The sequence below is a fragment of the Syngnathus leptorhynchus genome, chromosome 20, assembly GCF_054491065.1.
Source record: "Syngnathus leptorhynchus isolate UIUO chromosome 20, UIUO_Slep, whole genome shotgun sequence".
NCBI classification, from domain to species: Eukaryota; Metazoa; Chordata; class Actinopteri; order Syngnathiformes; family Syngnathidae; genus Syngnathus; species Syngnathus leptorhynchus.
The window spans coordinates 3,505,207-3,519,731 of record NC_141214.1 but is presented as its reverse complement, the minus strand read 5'-3'; the positions used below and the strand labels follow the sequence as shown (position 1 = coordinate 3,519,731).

Genomic DNA, 14,525 nt, shown 5'->3' with positions numbered 1-14,525 from the left:
CTCGAAATGAATGTCAAATCATTTTTATTTGAATAATAATTCTCAATATTTTATGGTATTTAAAAAAAATAATAATCATTTAAATTTTAGATGATTTTTTTTTAAATAATACTGTTTACAACTTGAGGCAACTTCTTTCGACAGACTGCCTGATATTTTATTAATACGAATCAACTTTTTCACCGTCCATATTAATATTTAACTCCGGATGTTTGTCACCAGAGACAAGCAGTGTACATTTTAATCAGCAGTCTCGCAGTCACTTCAAGCTTACTTACAAATTCATAACTTCTCCTTGTTTATGTGCAACATCTTTTTAATAATCTCTCAGCGCTCGGGATGCGGGACGAGGGAGGATGTTGCTGAAATAGCCGGACAGTAATGAGACGACAAGAGCGCGGACATTTTTGCTGACGCCTGTAGAATCCTCCAAAGTAATTAATAATAGGATTCCTTACATTCTTCTATACAAACCAGCAAAGCCGGCTATTCCTTATTACTTAACTCCTGCTCAGCAGGCATGACGTTCCCATGAGTGGGCTCTTGTATCACCCTCCCAAAAAAGGTCAAACAAAGTTGAAAGGCAATCAGTCCCCAACCTTATTCCCTCACAGGTGATTTACTTCCTGCGTCTGCATCCTAGAAGGACCCCCGGAGGGATTTGGGTGAGTTGAGGTGGGCCACCATGGTCAGGTGAGGCCTTGTTTATGAAAAAAAATGGAATTGATGGCCTCAAGTCTCGCTAACACGGTGATTACTAGTGTAAATTACAAACGGGCAAAAGGCGCTAAGCACTTTATGGAGTAACAAGGCAGCGGTTCAAACTAATTGAGCTGTTATCTTTATTTGCAGTGGTCACCGGGATATTACAAGAGGCAAGTATTAAAATGCTAATTGAAAAGGTTTTATTCCTTGTAAGATGAATTCATTCGTTTATATGGTCGCTCAACTGGCCATTACTATATGAGCATTTAACATTCACTTTTGGCACAAATAATATTTAACTCTCATTGAGAATTGAGTTGTTATTGCATCCTGGCAGCCTTTGAAAAAGGGGTTTTTTTTTTCCCACCACACATTTGAAGAGAGGTTATCAACCCAAGTGAGATTTTACCACAGTGAACTGAGTGGAGCCAAATGGCAGAATAACCTTTGACCTTTTCTCACGCAGCTGTGGAGCACCAAGCTCGTCGTAGAAAATCTGAGGTGTGATGGATTGGGGTGGTTCTGAACAACCAGTCTATGGTCATGTGACCCCCAAAGAGTTTAAAAACAGATGGATATTTGAAATTGTCTTAGCCCTCTACTGGCCAATTGAAGAAACCAAATCCCCCATGGATGTCTTTTCCATCTCACCCCTATTTTTTTTTTTTTCTTCCAATCTATTTCCAATCTATTGCTGCCAAAATGTAATCAAGTCTAGATCTTGACAATATTGACAAGCCCCGTTGAATTATGTCAAATTCTATCGACCTGCATTCAGGCTATTATGTGCACACATACAAACTCATATTGGTGAAAACAATACGCGTGTGAAGACTAATAACTTACTCCAATGTATTCCTCTGCCGGCACAATTAGATTGTCAATTACACAAACTCTTATATCTGCCTTTAATATGTGCACGCTATCGAACCAATGCAAAGAAAACACTTTAAAAGTCTTTCAATCTCTACCATTGGAAATAATAACCCTTTTCATTAACAGCTCATCACTGAAACTGCACATTGTGAATAAACCAGACAGATAACGCGAGTCATTAGAAACACCCCGATGGACGATAAAATGAAAGCTTTGGTGAAATTAATCAACCAACAATCAATTGAATCATTTCTTAAATGTATCATATATTTGGTATCCTAAGCAACGCGGTGAGTAATGAGCGGGTTGCTATGTGCTGAGTCGGGAATAAAAAAAAAAAAAAAAGGTTAGGTATTTTTACTCTGCAATTTTGGTTGGGGGTTTTTTTCTGCTTTCTATCTATGTTTCCTTCATCTTGGTTCCACCCCCTTCTATGTAAAGCCTATAAATCATACGGTGATAGATTAGCCCCGCTGGGGATGTCCCAACCCGAGACTCCGGTGGGCTTTGCTCACCAGATACACTCCTTTTGTTCTGAATCCACGTCACCGGGGGATATTTACATGAAGGCCACTGATTCCAGTCATCCTGGTTTGAAAAAGAGAAAAGAATAGGTTATATTCACGGAAACATTCCAAGGACAATAAAAGGCATCTTATACAGATAAAATTCCGGGTTATAGTCAGACTTGGTGGAATAAAATGCTACAATTGTTGCTATTTAAATTCAAAGTGTGTGTTTGAGTTCATACCCATTCACATTTTGCATCTTCACTTCAACCATTTTTTTTTTACCTAAGCGAATATAATTCCCAGTTTGGTGTCAACAAGAAACAAGGTCACTCGCTAACATGATAATTTGACAAAGAAAAAAAAAAAAAAAAGAAGCAGTCACTCACCCTCAATTTTAACTGCAGGCGACTCTCACAATAAGATTAAATATTTATGTAACAGTGAGCAGTCACTGTCGTGACAAAGAAGTAGCATAGTTGGAAATATCGGGGCGAGTTATCACCCTGTTGTTAATTCCGCATGACATCTATTGTGCTGCCATTTTAGATTATGCAGATTCTCCTTTTGACTTAAGTATGTCACTTTTTAAAATTGACACAGTGTGGGAAATATTTCCCACAAATTCCCTAGATAATAACCAAAAGTCAATAAAATTTGGTTGTTATTTATCTGTTTTTGAAATTTCTTTGTCTTGGAAGAAAGTTTCAATGAGGATAAAGCATATAGGAGAGTAAATTGATTTCAGGTGTTTCATGCACGTGGGTGTGGAAAATAGGGCAAAAGAGAAGGTTGCATGCTAAGAAGACTTCAAGAGCACACTTGGAAAAATTATTTCAAGGAAATGAAGTTGAGAGTGAAGGTTCTGTGTTTCCAGAGAGAAATAAACAAACAGCGCCGACACCAAGGACACAAATAGAAGACAAAAAGGGTTTGAAAGTAACCAGCATTAAGGACTTTGTGTGTAAAAAAAAAAAAAAAAGTAATTGCATGCATTAAATACTCAGGGCAGAATTTGACTTTTAGTAACCTGGACTTTTCTCAGCTACTCGTGTGATTTCCTCAAAGGGATCTCCAGCAATCCTGTACAATTCTTAGTGACAACCTATAAGGCTTTTTAATAAATGAAAATAAGAGGAAATTTCTGCCAGCAGACAGGAACCTGGATTTTTTTTTTTTTTCTTCACCTAGTTGCCTTTTAAAAGTGTCTCAGTCTGTATTATACTGTGACGTTTTTCAGGGTCCGCTCCAGATAAGAGTAAATAAAGCTTTTATTGCCTCGATTCCTCCAACGATAGACCTGGCGGTGTAATATAGCCAGCGGGATATCAGGGGATTGGTGAAAAATAAGGATGGGAACAAGGTACCATGATGGGGGACAAAATTGCAAAAAATAAAATAAAAAAAACTACAGCGATACAGAAAACAATTCCTTATTATACAAAGCACATTGTTGCAAATTAACATTTGAATGTTTGTAATTAAAAAAAAAAACTCTGGAGACAAGCTTTAAAATGCATGCTGGTAAATATAAATATAATCTCCGCATGTCATATATGACGGAAAACCATTTTCCTTCACCGCTTCCATCTGCGTTGACACTTATCGATCCAATATTAAAACTGCTAAAGACGCCGGCGTCAAATCAATACTTTTCAACCACTTTGAAAATTCCTTTTGTGCAAGAAAAGCTCTCATGTGGTTTGATTAATTTCTGTCAGTACAGTTGAATGGTTACTGAGTTTTTATTTTTTTTTATATTTTAGATTTGATGTCCTATTAGAATGGTAATGTGACAGCCACTTATCGCTTAACTTGACTTTATTCGTGTGTATTTATGAGACGCTTTAGGATTTTCTACGTAATAGCTTTCTTTCACTCTGCAATTTTGCAATGAATTGACACAGATTATCATTTGACATTTTGTATTGGCGTCATGTAATTGACATTAAGGAGCGACATATCAAAAGGCTGAGTTAGTTCTCGTTTTTTTATTAGACAAGGAAAATATCGGTTTCATATTACACAGGGTAATTAACATCAAACAAACACACATACAATAAAAAAATTATCAAATTGAATTGCACTTTATATTAAAAACAGAAATTATTCAACCCTTTCATTCATATTCATTATGGAGCCTGCAGGCCTTACTGAATGTCACCATTGGAACTAAACACAATTGTAGCAAATAATTTTTCTAAGAATCATCATTGCGATAATGATAATGATTGTTATTATCATCTCATTTGTGCAGGAGTACCTAATTCAGCAGGGGAGCCACCTTCCAAAGCTAATTGGCATCCCGATGTGGAAAACGCTGGATGGTAATTTCAATGAATGATCAATTCATAAGTGAAATCAACACTTCCGCACGGAGTAAGTATTTCAAAAGACGACACCCGTCCCAGAGTGCTGGACTCTGATCTTTGCAATTTCACTGGAATTGTTTAATCCTCCCACTGCGACGTGATGCTTGACAAGGAAATGTTAATTAGCCGTGTACATTAGCCGCATTCTCTTGTTGACTCTTGACTCCAATTTGCACATCAGTGGATTGTGATTTTCAAGCGGCGCAATCTTCTAAAGGCTTTTGGAGGGTGTAGGGAAAAGCAGTTTTCCAAACTTGATTCAACCCTGCCGCAGGCTCCGAGTCACAGTGGTACAAGCTAAAGAGGGTTTTTTTTTTTTTCTAGGCCATGTTGATCTGTTTTAATATTGCTTCCTGTGCTTGTGAGGAAAAATCCTGGAGATTTAGGTGGAGGGGGGAACAGAGGGCAAAAAATAAAGGATATCAGAGAAGGAAAGCAAGCGGGGTTGTGTTTACTCAGCAAGAACTAAGTCTTAGAAAAGATATCTAAGGCTGATACGAGCTGCATGTGATTAGGAAATGCTGTTTAAAAGCAGACTTTTGTTCAAATGGTCCTGGGGACTCTCATATCGGTTCCATCTGCAGTGACAGTCCTTTTTTTACCGCAACGAACACTCGGAAGTCATCACACAAAATCAATTCATAGTTATTTACATCGAAGGGTTGCGTGATTTTTTTCTTGTGAAACAAAAATGGCACAACTTCAGGCTTGAGTGCTGATAAACACGTTTCAGTAGTCACCTCGGCAGAATGTGAAGGTCAAAAAGCTCTGTGATGTATAACTGCTGAACTGGCCGGTCAGCATTTTTTTTTTTTTTTTTTTTACACACACGAGCCTCAGCTTCCACGAGCAGAGATAAACATCAGGAAAATGATGGGAGCATCACCTTGACTCGCACGTTTCTATTCATCTGACGCTGAATCTTATTAACTTCAATGTTTTTCCTTCCGTCGCTCTAGTAACAAATATTACCAAACTGAGACTTACTTTCCAAATTCAGAAAAGCACCAGGCTACTTCTTATTTGGTTGCCTGGCAACCTACGTCATATAGGGGCAAATTTATAGTGAACATTTTCCGAGTAATCTGCTCTACAGTTGTGTTATCTCCAGACTAAAATTCCATTTTCATGTTTCATTTAAAATAAAGGGTTATGCCAGAACATTAATCAAACAGATGGCAAGCAAAGCTGTGGGAGCCAGCAGACCATTCTTAAGTAAATAATTGTTTGAAATATTCACTGTGCTGTCACTCAACTTATATTAATTAACAAGATCTTTGTAGAACTTTGTGTAGCGTGTCCACACATGTATTACAGTCATTGTTTTGTAACTCTTGAGGCAGTGCCCGTCAAATCATATCACTTCTAATAAATAAATGGAGATTTTTTTTTTTAAAAGCTGGATGTTTTATGATGAAGAAAAAAAAATATGGATGATACTTGTTTATAGGTTGTGCATCTAGATGGCACCCAAGGGATGTGTTACTGATATTTGATTGACCCCACAATGATAAGTGTCACTTTTGAGGGACAAATTTTACATATGAGCAACAGCACTGTGACTCCCCTTAAAAATCGAATCGTTTAATCCATATGCAATTAAATGCACCGCTACCGCCCCCCCCCCCCCCCTCCCTTTGATGATGAATAGTTTAGAGTTGCTTATGTAAGCCAAATTTGTGTGCAAAGCACTTCTGCACCACTGAAATTTAGAGCGGGAGCATTTTAATAAACATGTTCAAGAATAACTCAAACAGTTGGGATTATAAATACAGCTTCAATCTCAGATCTTGGTCTGTAATAAATAAATAAATATTAAATCATATTACTCTACGATCAAAACCTGCAATGCTACAAATAATAAATAAAATCCCCCTGCACCACCCAAGGTGAACAGTAAGACATCTGAACTTTAAAAAAAAAAAAAAAAATATGAGTCTGTTTTGTTCAAGGACAGATTGGGACCCTTTGTCTCCTTTCCCAGTCTCCTAATGAATTGGTTTTAGCCTGTTTGGGAGCAAATTATCCTTCCCTCCCCTCCTAATTTTCCAATTTGCTGTGTCATTTATACCTAATTGAGGGCCGCAGAGGGCTGCATTACTCTCACAAATAGGGCGATATAGTTTATTGAAGGTCTGCTTTATACAGAGAAGCTGGTAAAGCAAACATCAATTGGAAGACCATATAGAAGATGAGGATTTTCCCGGGAGGCTTTCTTGCAAAAAAGAGGCTTTAATTATTTCTCAAAGGCAATGCCTGCCCCCATTGCTACTTGCTACCTAGCACGACTCGTTTTATAGCCTCACTCCTCCTCTTTTTCTGTAATGGAGATAATTAATGAGGTGAAAATTCACTTTATTTCATCCCTGCTCTGTCGCCTTGCCTGGAATTTGCATCACATATTCATTGAGCCAAATAAGAAAAGGGCTTTTCAATCCGAGCCGAGTCTTGCGTGAAAAGAATGTCGAGTTTTGCATACATTGCACATCATCTTGTTTGATTATAAAAGTGGTTAACTTTGCAATGAACACATTGTGTGGGATGTTAGTCATTATACCACACGGATGTTAAATTTAAAGTTGAAAAAAAATGAGTGGAAATTTCACAAGATCATTTCTTTTTCCCAACACTTAATTGCGTTTCCATTTAAAACTTGTTTATATTCCATAACAACAATCACTAGCATGTCCTTTGCTGACAAATATTTTTGCTATCTTTGTTTTTCGTGTCGCCCAAGGAAAAACTTGTCCCTGCGCCATCAGCCAAGCTCCTGCTTGGCTTCCTTCGGAGCCTAATATCCACAGGATTTCTTTTAATGGCAGCAGATGTTCTTTTCAATCCCACCTGTCATCCGGGGCCGCCCATCAAAACACCATCAGGACCCTGCTGGCCACCCAACCAACACGTGTCTGGAATGCAACATGTGTGGTTCAGTCTTATTTCCAAGTCAGCCCTGCAGTCGGTTGTTTCACCACATCATCATTTTGGGGGTCGTCAAGTGGCCTTTTTTTTTTTTTGCTGACAAACATAGCAAAAGAACAGTGCCAGCCCCTTTGGTTGTTTCACTATGGATTGAGTGAGAGACAGTGGCAGCAGGCAATGTAAGTACGTGAATAAATCGATTAGGGGAGCACTTGACGGATGGGATTTATAGGTGGCCCCGACGCGATGGAGAATTCATTTCTCCGGGAGAACATGCCCCCACCAGGTTCATCCATCTTGGCAGGAAATTTGGCAGGTTCCCCAGGGTTGGGAGCTCAATTAACCAAAGGGCTCTAGCCATTAGGGGGGGGGGGAGAATAGCTTTGTTGAGGAAACCACATTTAATGGTTATAGCAAAAAAAATGCAATTGTGAGGATGCAAACTGGAGGAAGACAAGACACGGAAAAAGTGGACAAAATGTCTATAAGAACATAACTTACAACAGAGAAGAAAATAATCAAATGGAGCTGGTAATTGCTGGTGCCTGCAGTTCCCTGGATTGACACAGAGTGTCACTAAAACGCAGTTTAAATGGGAATTGGCGTTAAAGAGCTATGTTGGAAAGTCTATTTTACTTTTTTTTAAATCAAATCCTCTGTAATACTTTTAGTTTTGGGGTAATGTTGTCAGATTAGGTTTGAAATGATCTTATATTCTTCTGGACACTAAAAAAAAAAAAAAGGATATTCAATACTAATTTGTTTTGTCAATTTATATGTTGAACTTTGTGTTGACAAAAAAAATAATAATAATAGATGACCACTGCCACAAAATTTTAATTTGGCTATACCGCAACAGTGATTAGATTTTTTTTTTTTTTTTAATATTATTCTCATGTAAAGTACCTAATAGGTTTTACTTGTGTGTGATGTGCTCAAATTGAGTTCAAGTATCTTGGTATGTTCTCCATTTCTGATATCTCAGGTTCCAGTCCTTCATCCTGCACATCTCCTCAGATGATTTATGTGGAAGCGTTACTCCATGACCTCAAAATCCACCCCATTCATGCAGCACCTGTCACTGCACCACTGCCCACGTGCTTAGTGAAAACTGAGCCATCCGTGCAATATGGCAATTTTCCACCCACCGAGAGAATTACAATAAAGGATCCGTGCAAAACTGTGACGTTTGGGATGTGTAGAGCAGGTGTGCAAAGACTTCTCCAACAAGGGAGTTGAAGTACATGCACTGTTGATCACAGCATCTGTCGTTGTGGGTGACTTGGAGGCTTTTTTTTGGTTTTTTTCGTAGCGCTGAGTGACAGCAGATGATCAAGTGTTTAAGATGAGTACAGATGGAAGGGGCCAGGCTTTGAGTTCCAGTCCCACTGCTTGGTAGCATATGCATCAGAAGCAAGCGGAAATAGCATTTGTGCACTCGTCTGCAAGGACCCAAGGTGAGGCTAGGCCCGACCTGTCGCCTCTTCCCAGGTGAAAACCCCTGATGAGCTCTTTAGGCTTCATAATGAGCTTCTAATTGGCAGCTCACTTGTCCTTGAAGGTCAGAGTGCATGTTCCTGTGCCAGCAGAGAGAGAGAGAGAGGCAGCCACTTGCTGCCAACTTGCGCCACTCACGAATATCCCTCTGTGCAAACAAAGTCATGAAAGGACAAGGGAAGTTTGAGCAGAGACAAAAGTTTTTTTCATGTGCCACAAAGAGTTTTCATCAGAATAGCATGTTTGGACTAGCGGTGGTGCAGAGAACATATGAGCAAAAAGGAAATGTTGGACTTTTCTTCAATGACATGTGATACCAGAAAAATCTATTATGTGTGTTTGCAGTCTAAAAATGGTTAGTACAACTTAAAAGGCCAATAAATCATGTGAATGAATATTGTGGAAAATATTCAAAGTATCTAAATGTGCTCTCATAAAGGCATTTATTGTTTGATAATATTAAGGGCAGTCAAAGGCCTGCAAAAAAATATTAAAGTCAATGAAGAAATGCTGCTATCTAGTGACTATTTTGTAGCAACACAGCTAACAGTCTAATCTAAAGCGCGCCCTCTTGTGGCCAATACCAGGTATTGCAAAGTAACCCTAAATAAAGGCTAAATAAAAACTCCAATAATGTGATGAATCCAATGCCAATTCCTTTTATGTACAAGAGTGTGAAGCAAAAATAACAGACAAGGTAGAACACCCACAGGGTTTACAGAAATTAAAGGAAAGTATACAAGCTGAACTCCACACATTTAAAACCCGCATATACATATGGACAGCAGTCAGGCGAGGTATGGGTTGGAAAAAATATGTTTTTAAAAAAAAAAAAAAAAAAAAAGTAAGAAAGTCTTTTGAAATAGCCATCAGGAAGAAAAAGCCAGCGGATAATATGCAAAACGAGTATTACAACTATTTTTGCAAACCAAACTTAGACGATTGGGTCAGAGCTAGGATTCACACAGTGTTGACAGACGATTCTGTTGGAGAAAAAGACCAAAATTTAGGCAAAAAAGAATTTTGCTCTGCAGAAATCTGCAGTTTTATACCTTACCTGCAAAAGACGAATATTCCTCAAGGCGGTTTCACCCAGCGTGGACAGATCCACTGAATCCACTTGACTAGCCAGCAGCTGAATACTCTGAAAATAAACAACTTGATGTTATCTCATTCAGATCCAATTATTAGAGGGAAATATTCCAAATATCAAATATTGAAAGCTACATTTGCCAAGGACTCACCTCTCCATTACCGACTGGGACATTTATAATAATTTCGTCGTTGTTGTCGGCAATGGGCGAGCCGTTGACGGAAAAGCTGTACACTCTCTCCTTGTGACGAGGAACTCTCAAACCTGGAGTGTTGGGAAGTCTGAGGAGGAAAAAGTTCAAAAATGGAGTCATGCATTTGGACCTTTGACCAAACTAAGCCCGCCACATCTAGCGGTTACCTCGGGTCAAAGCGTGGCGTGATGAGGGGCGTTTTACCCATCATAGAGGCGTCCAACAGGGACCTGGCCGGAGTCACCGTGGGATTCCTTGATGATCTACAAATTATGATAACAGCAATACCATCACATAAAACCGTAATAAATACTACTTTTATCTTTATTTTGTTGTAATATCATCACCTACCTTCTGACTGGTCCATTTTGCTGGATGATTGACAGAGCTTTTGCTCGTTTGGATGTAGTTGGGGGCTTCTTTGCAGGTCTCCCCTGAATGCAGAAGAATACAGACACTGTGTAAAATGCATCGCAATCAAAAGGAGTTATTACCTTTTTCAACGTTCTAGGTGCCTTCTCTTCATTTGAATCAGATTTGGCTACGCTCTTCTTCTCCGATGCTGTGTTGGAGACAAGCGAAGCAGTGAAAAAAAAGTTCTTTTTATATGAATTATCATGCCACAGTAGAGTGACAATCATCTCAAACAAGGAAGACGCACTTACTGAAAGGTTCCATCCAAATGGTTTTCCTATTGTCGGATGGAAGCTTAATGATAGCCATATTGTAGCTGTTGCGAAGATCCTTCAACAACTGGAATTCCTTCTCGTGCAGTTGATGAAGTCTTGTGTTTACTATTCAAATTTTAAACACACGATAAAGAAACATCACTGGACTCAAACATTGAGGAACTTTAAAGAGGGGATGATCAAAAACAATGGGTAAGCATTATTATATACATGACATTATTCTATACAAAGTCTCTTTTTTACCTTCACCGTCAAAATCTTCCAGAAATGCGTTGAGTTTGGAGCTGCTGAGTTGTTTTTTCACTTGCTTGGTGGTTCTTTTCCTGGGAGCCATGACTGAATGTAGACAATAGGCAAAAGCAAAAATGCTTTCATCATAAGCTTCAATGAAAAATGCATCAAGTAAATGTGCATCTAAATGAGTTATTGACATTAGCCAGCAAGGAGCCGAGGACAGTCGTGAAAATCATGTTCGTTTTAGCTTAGCATGAAAGTTACAAGGTCATTTAAATCATTTAGGTTCATCTAATCCTTTACATACATTTAATGGAATCTAGTATGTTCCGATATTACCTGGGTTTTATTTACTCACCCTCTCTTCCCTTTTAAAATGCGATTTATAATTCTACTTCTTTGAACCGCGGTTTGCAAGACGCAATACAATTTGAAATTCCCGTAGCACCAATCAGGGCTCGGCCGTATGACGTCACTTCCTATCCAGAGGAGACCAATAGGTGTGTAATACGTCATGTGTTTACAGTGCCTAACCGGAAATGGTCGAAAAGCAACATGGAAAGATGCAAAATGGGAACTAAATGGTGACTATTTTCTGCAAAATCGAAATAAATGTGTCTCGATTCAACTATATTTTCAGATCTACCCCAAAATGTCGAAACCTGCCCTACTAACCATCCATCAAGTATTGCGAAAAAGCTTCCATAATCTCGAAAACCACCAAAAAATGTGGACGAGCGTTTTAGCAGAGTGCATCCCTCTGATGGCATCTCTGGAGAATTTAGCAGAGCAATCGAGGGCGCTTTCCAACATCCAGATCTCCAATACGCCTCTTAAAGACTTTCCAGAAGTAGAGGAACTGCTGCGTTTCAAGCTCTTTCAAGCCATGGATACGGTGTTGTGCAAACTCCATGAAAATATGTAAGTAAATATGCATCACTTACAAAACTGCAGTGCAAAGCTGGTGGTACTGGTTCCAAGTTTAATGCAATTAAATACAACTCTTTTTTTTTTTTTTTTTTTTAGGGCTTCACTCCACTCACTGAGAGACTCGCTGACTAACCAGGTCTCAACAGTTGTCCAGTTGTATGAGCAAAACACAGATAGTTTGGATTTGGTCACTGTTACCGAGCGCTCAGCCATCATCCCATCCGTCGTCGACATGCTGGAGTGGCTCCAGGATGCCGAGCGTCACTATCGACGACAGTATCCTCTTTGCGAATGCTCGGATTGGAATTGTATCACACTATCTGTTGTGCCTTTCCTCATATGAGTTGATCAGATTCACAAGGAGGAAGACACTGCTGCACACACTCAGTTCAGGCAACCTCGATTTTTTGGGATCTGCTACTAAGAGATGGAAAGACTTGGACTCTCCCACCGAAGAGGATCACATCACAGGTTGGTATTAATAATTACTGATCAGAACAATCTAATACTGAAAAAATCTATCATGCTTGTCTTTTTCCAATTTCAGATACACTTTGCAAAGTCTCCTTCTTCATTGGATCTGGCTAAATGGCGGAGAAAAGAGTTCTTGCACTCTCAAAGGAACAATGCAATGGACAGCTGAAAATAATGTCTTTTTTTTTACTTAATGCATTTCATAATAAAGCTCACAAAAAGGACAAACAGATCCACACTTTAACAAACTGCTTTTATTTCACATTTGGGAATTTTCCCAATCAATGATTCTGGAAATAACTAGCTAAAACATAACAAGCCATCATAAAAAGATTTTTAGGGGACTTTGAGGACAATACTGCCACTCAAGGATTATACAGACCACAAGTTGAAATACACTGAATGTTGATATAATAAATAATTGAATAGCTTTTTATTTTTTTTCATTGTGCTATTGCTTCTCGTTACACATACTCCTTAAGTGGGAGACTTGTAGATGTAATGGTTTTGGGCAGGTTGGGTGCAGAAACAGGTGAATTAGCAAAGCTGCGACCCACGTAGCCCCTACGGTACCTGCCTCCCCTCTCCGTCAGGGGGCACGTGCTACTTAGCACGGCTCCGCTGATCATCAAAATAACCGCGGCGGCCCAACCGAGATAAATAGCCTGGCCGAGCTCTCGTTTATGCATCACGGGCACGTTGGGGTTGTAGAAATCCTGAATGACCGTGTTAGCCGTCCAGGATACGGGAACGAGGACACACAAGCCAGTCAGGATGAAAAGAATCCCCCCGGAGAGCGCGATGCCCGCTTTTGCTTGGCGATCATCTCCGGCGCAGGTGGTGCACTTCATTCCGCAGCAGGACACGGTGCAGGAGAGCCAGCCCATGAAGATAGCCAAACACATGAGGGCGCGTGCTGCCTGGATATCAGGAGGCAAGGCCAGGAGGGAGTCGTACGTCTTGCATTGCATGTGACCGGTGGTCTGGTAAATGCAGCTCATCCAGATGCCCTCCCACTTGATTTCTGACGTCAAGATGTTGCTGCCGATAAAGGCCGACACTTTCCATTGAGGCAGAGCCGTGACGGCTATCGCCATGATCCAGCCGGTCACGGCGCAAGTGAAGCTGATGAGTTGCATGCCAGTGTTAACCATGATTGAAGTCTTTTTCTTGACTTGCTCAGAATTCAAATCTTCCAAAGTGGACTTTTTTTTGCTAGCCAAGGGAAATCGCTCCCGACTTTCTCCTGGTAATTGACATCCATCCGTTGAAAAGGATCACAGTGCCACACACTTTCTCCTCCCTCTCATTCCTGCGCTTGACTCAATGCATTATTGAGTAGGCAATAGCTGTGCAGCCACCTGTGGCAGTCTTTTGATGACCAATTGAAGTTCAGAAGGTCCACTGACTTTACTACAGCCGATTTAACAATGAGAATTTGTAGCTTTACCTTGATAAGTCATCGAAATCTGCTGCCAGGCCCTTATTTGGAAGAAAATATCCACATCGTCTTGTGAATAATCATAAAATATCTTCAAGAAGAAAGTAAGAGATTTCCTTTGAAAAACAAAAACCTTCATCCAGTGTTGTCTCTGCGCCGATAACAAGCACTCAGGTTTTCCAAGCCTTGATGAAGCCACTTCAGATGCTGCACGGTTTTACCCTTCCCCCTTCCTACCAACCTCCTCGAAAGCTAGCGGGGTCCAAATCGGTGTGGAAATAAAGTCGGATTGAACACCGTGTAGAATGTACGGTGTTCAAATCTGGGGGAGCAATACTGAGCGTGGCCCCATTCGGTAGGTGGGGGGAGTCTGGGGGGGGTCAACAAAGGGAGGGAGATGGATGTTCAGTGGATCAGTTGACACAAAAACAACATGGGGTCCTTTACAAAGGAGATTACGCAGTTTCACCTCATGCCACGTTCCATTTATGAAACAAAACAGTTGTCTTCACAATAATAGGATTAACAAGAATTTAGAAATTGGTAAAATTTGCCATTGTACTGCAAAAGTATGGGAAAAATACCATCAT

At 39.8% G+C, this 14,525-nt stretch overlaps 4 protein-coding genes across 9 annotated transcripts in view; 1 reads left to right on the top strand and 3 right to left on the bottom strand.

Annotated features, from left to right (window-relative positions):
- Positions 1–2,628, bottom strand: part of epha10 (EPH receptor A10) — a 156,119-nt gene extending 153,491 nt beyond the window's left edge. For all 5 annotated transcript variants that reach the window (XR_015062859.1, XR_015062858.1, XR_015062860.1 and 2 more), the window contains exons 1-2: positions 2,480–2,628; positions 2,097–2,169 (exon numbers count right to left, since the gene is read on the bottom strand). The gene's annotated coding sequence lies outside the window, so the exon portion shown is untranslated. The remainder of the gene's footprint in view (positions 1–2,096; positions 2,170–2,479) is intronic.
- A 7,081-nt stretch (positions 2,629–9,709) lies between these two features.
- Positions 9,710–11,566, bottom strand: cdca8 (cell division cycle associated 8). Of its 2 annotated transcripts, none has more exons than XM_085900957.1 (9): positions 11,430–11,566; positions 11,100–11,192; positions 10,833–10,961; positions 10,662–10,729; positions 10,519–10,601; positions 10,335–10,430; positions 10,126–10,255; positions 9,939–10,025; positions 9,710–9,864 (listed from the first exon to the last, which is right to left on the bottom strand). In XM_085900957.1, the coding sequence occupies exons 2-9, from the start codon at positions 11,188–11,190 to the stop codon at positions 9,835–9,837; spliced, it is 714 nt and encodes a 237-aa protein (XP_085757083.1). In that variant the 5' UTR covers positions 11,191–11,192; positions 11,430–11,566; the 3' UTR covers positions 9,710–9,834. The 2 variants fall into 2 exon arrangements, with proteins under 2 accessions (XP_085757083.1, XP_085757082.1); XM_085900956.1 differs by having other exon boundaries at positions 11,449–11,560.
- Positions 11,567–11,626: 60 nt separating this feature from the next.
- On the top strand, positions 11,627–12,914 carry airim (AFG2 interacting ribosome maturation factor). The gene is made up of 4 exons (XM_085901048.1): positions 11,627–12,011; positions 12,117–12,296; positions 12,373–12,491; positions 12,568–12,914. Exons 1-4 carry the CDS (start codon positions 11,743–11,745, stop codon positions 12,606–12,608), a joined length of 609 nt encoding a protein of 202 aa, XP_085757174.1. The 5' UTR covers positions 11,627–11,742; the 3' UTR covers positions 12,609–12,914.
- A 44-nt stretch (positions 12,915–12,958) lies between these two features.
- cldn35 (claudin 35) lies at positions 12,959–13,661 on the bottom strand. The gene has a single exon (XM_085900675.1). The coding sequence runs from the start codon at positions 13,646–13,648 to the stop codon at positions 12,959–12,961; it is 690 nt and encodes a 229-aa protein (XP_085756801.1). The 5' UTR covers positions 13,649–13,661.
- Positions 13,662–14,525: the final 864 nt, after the last annotated feature.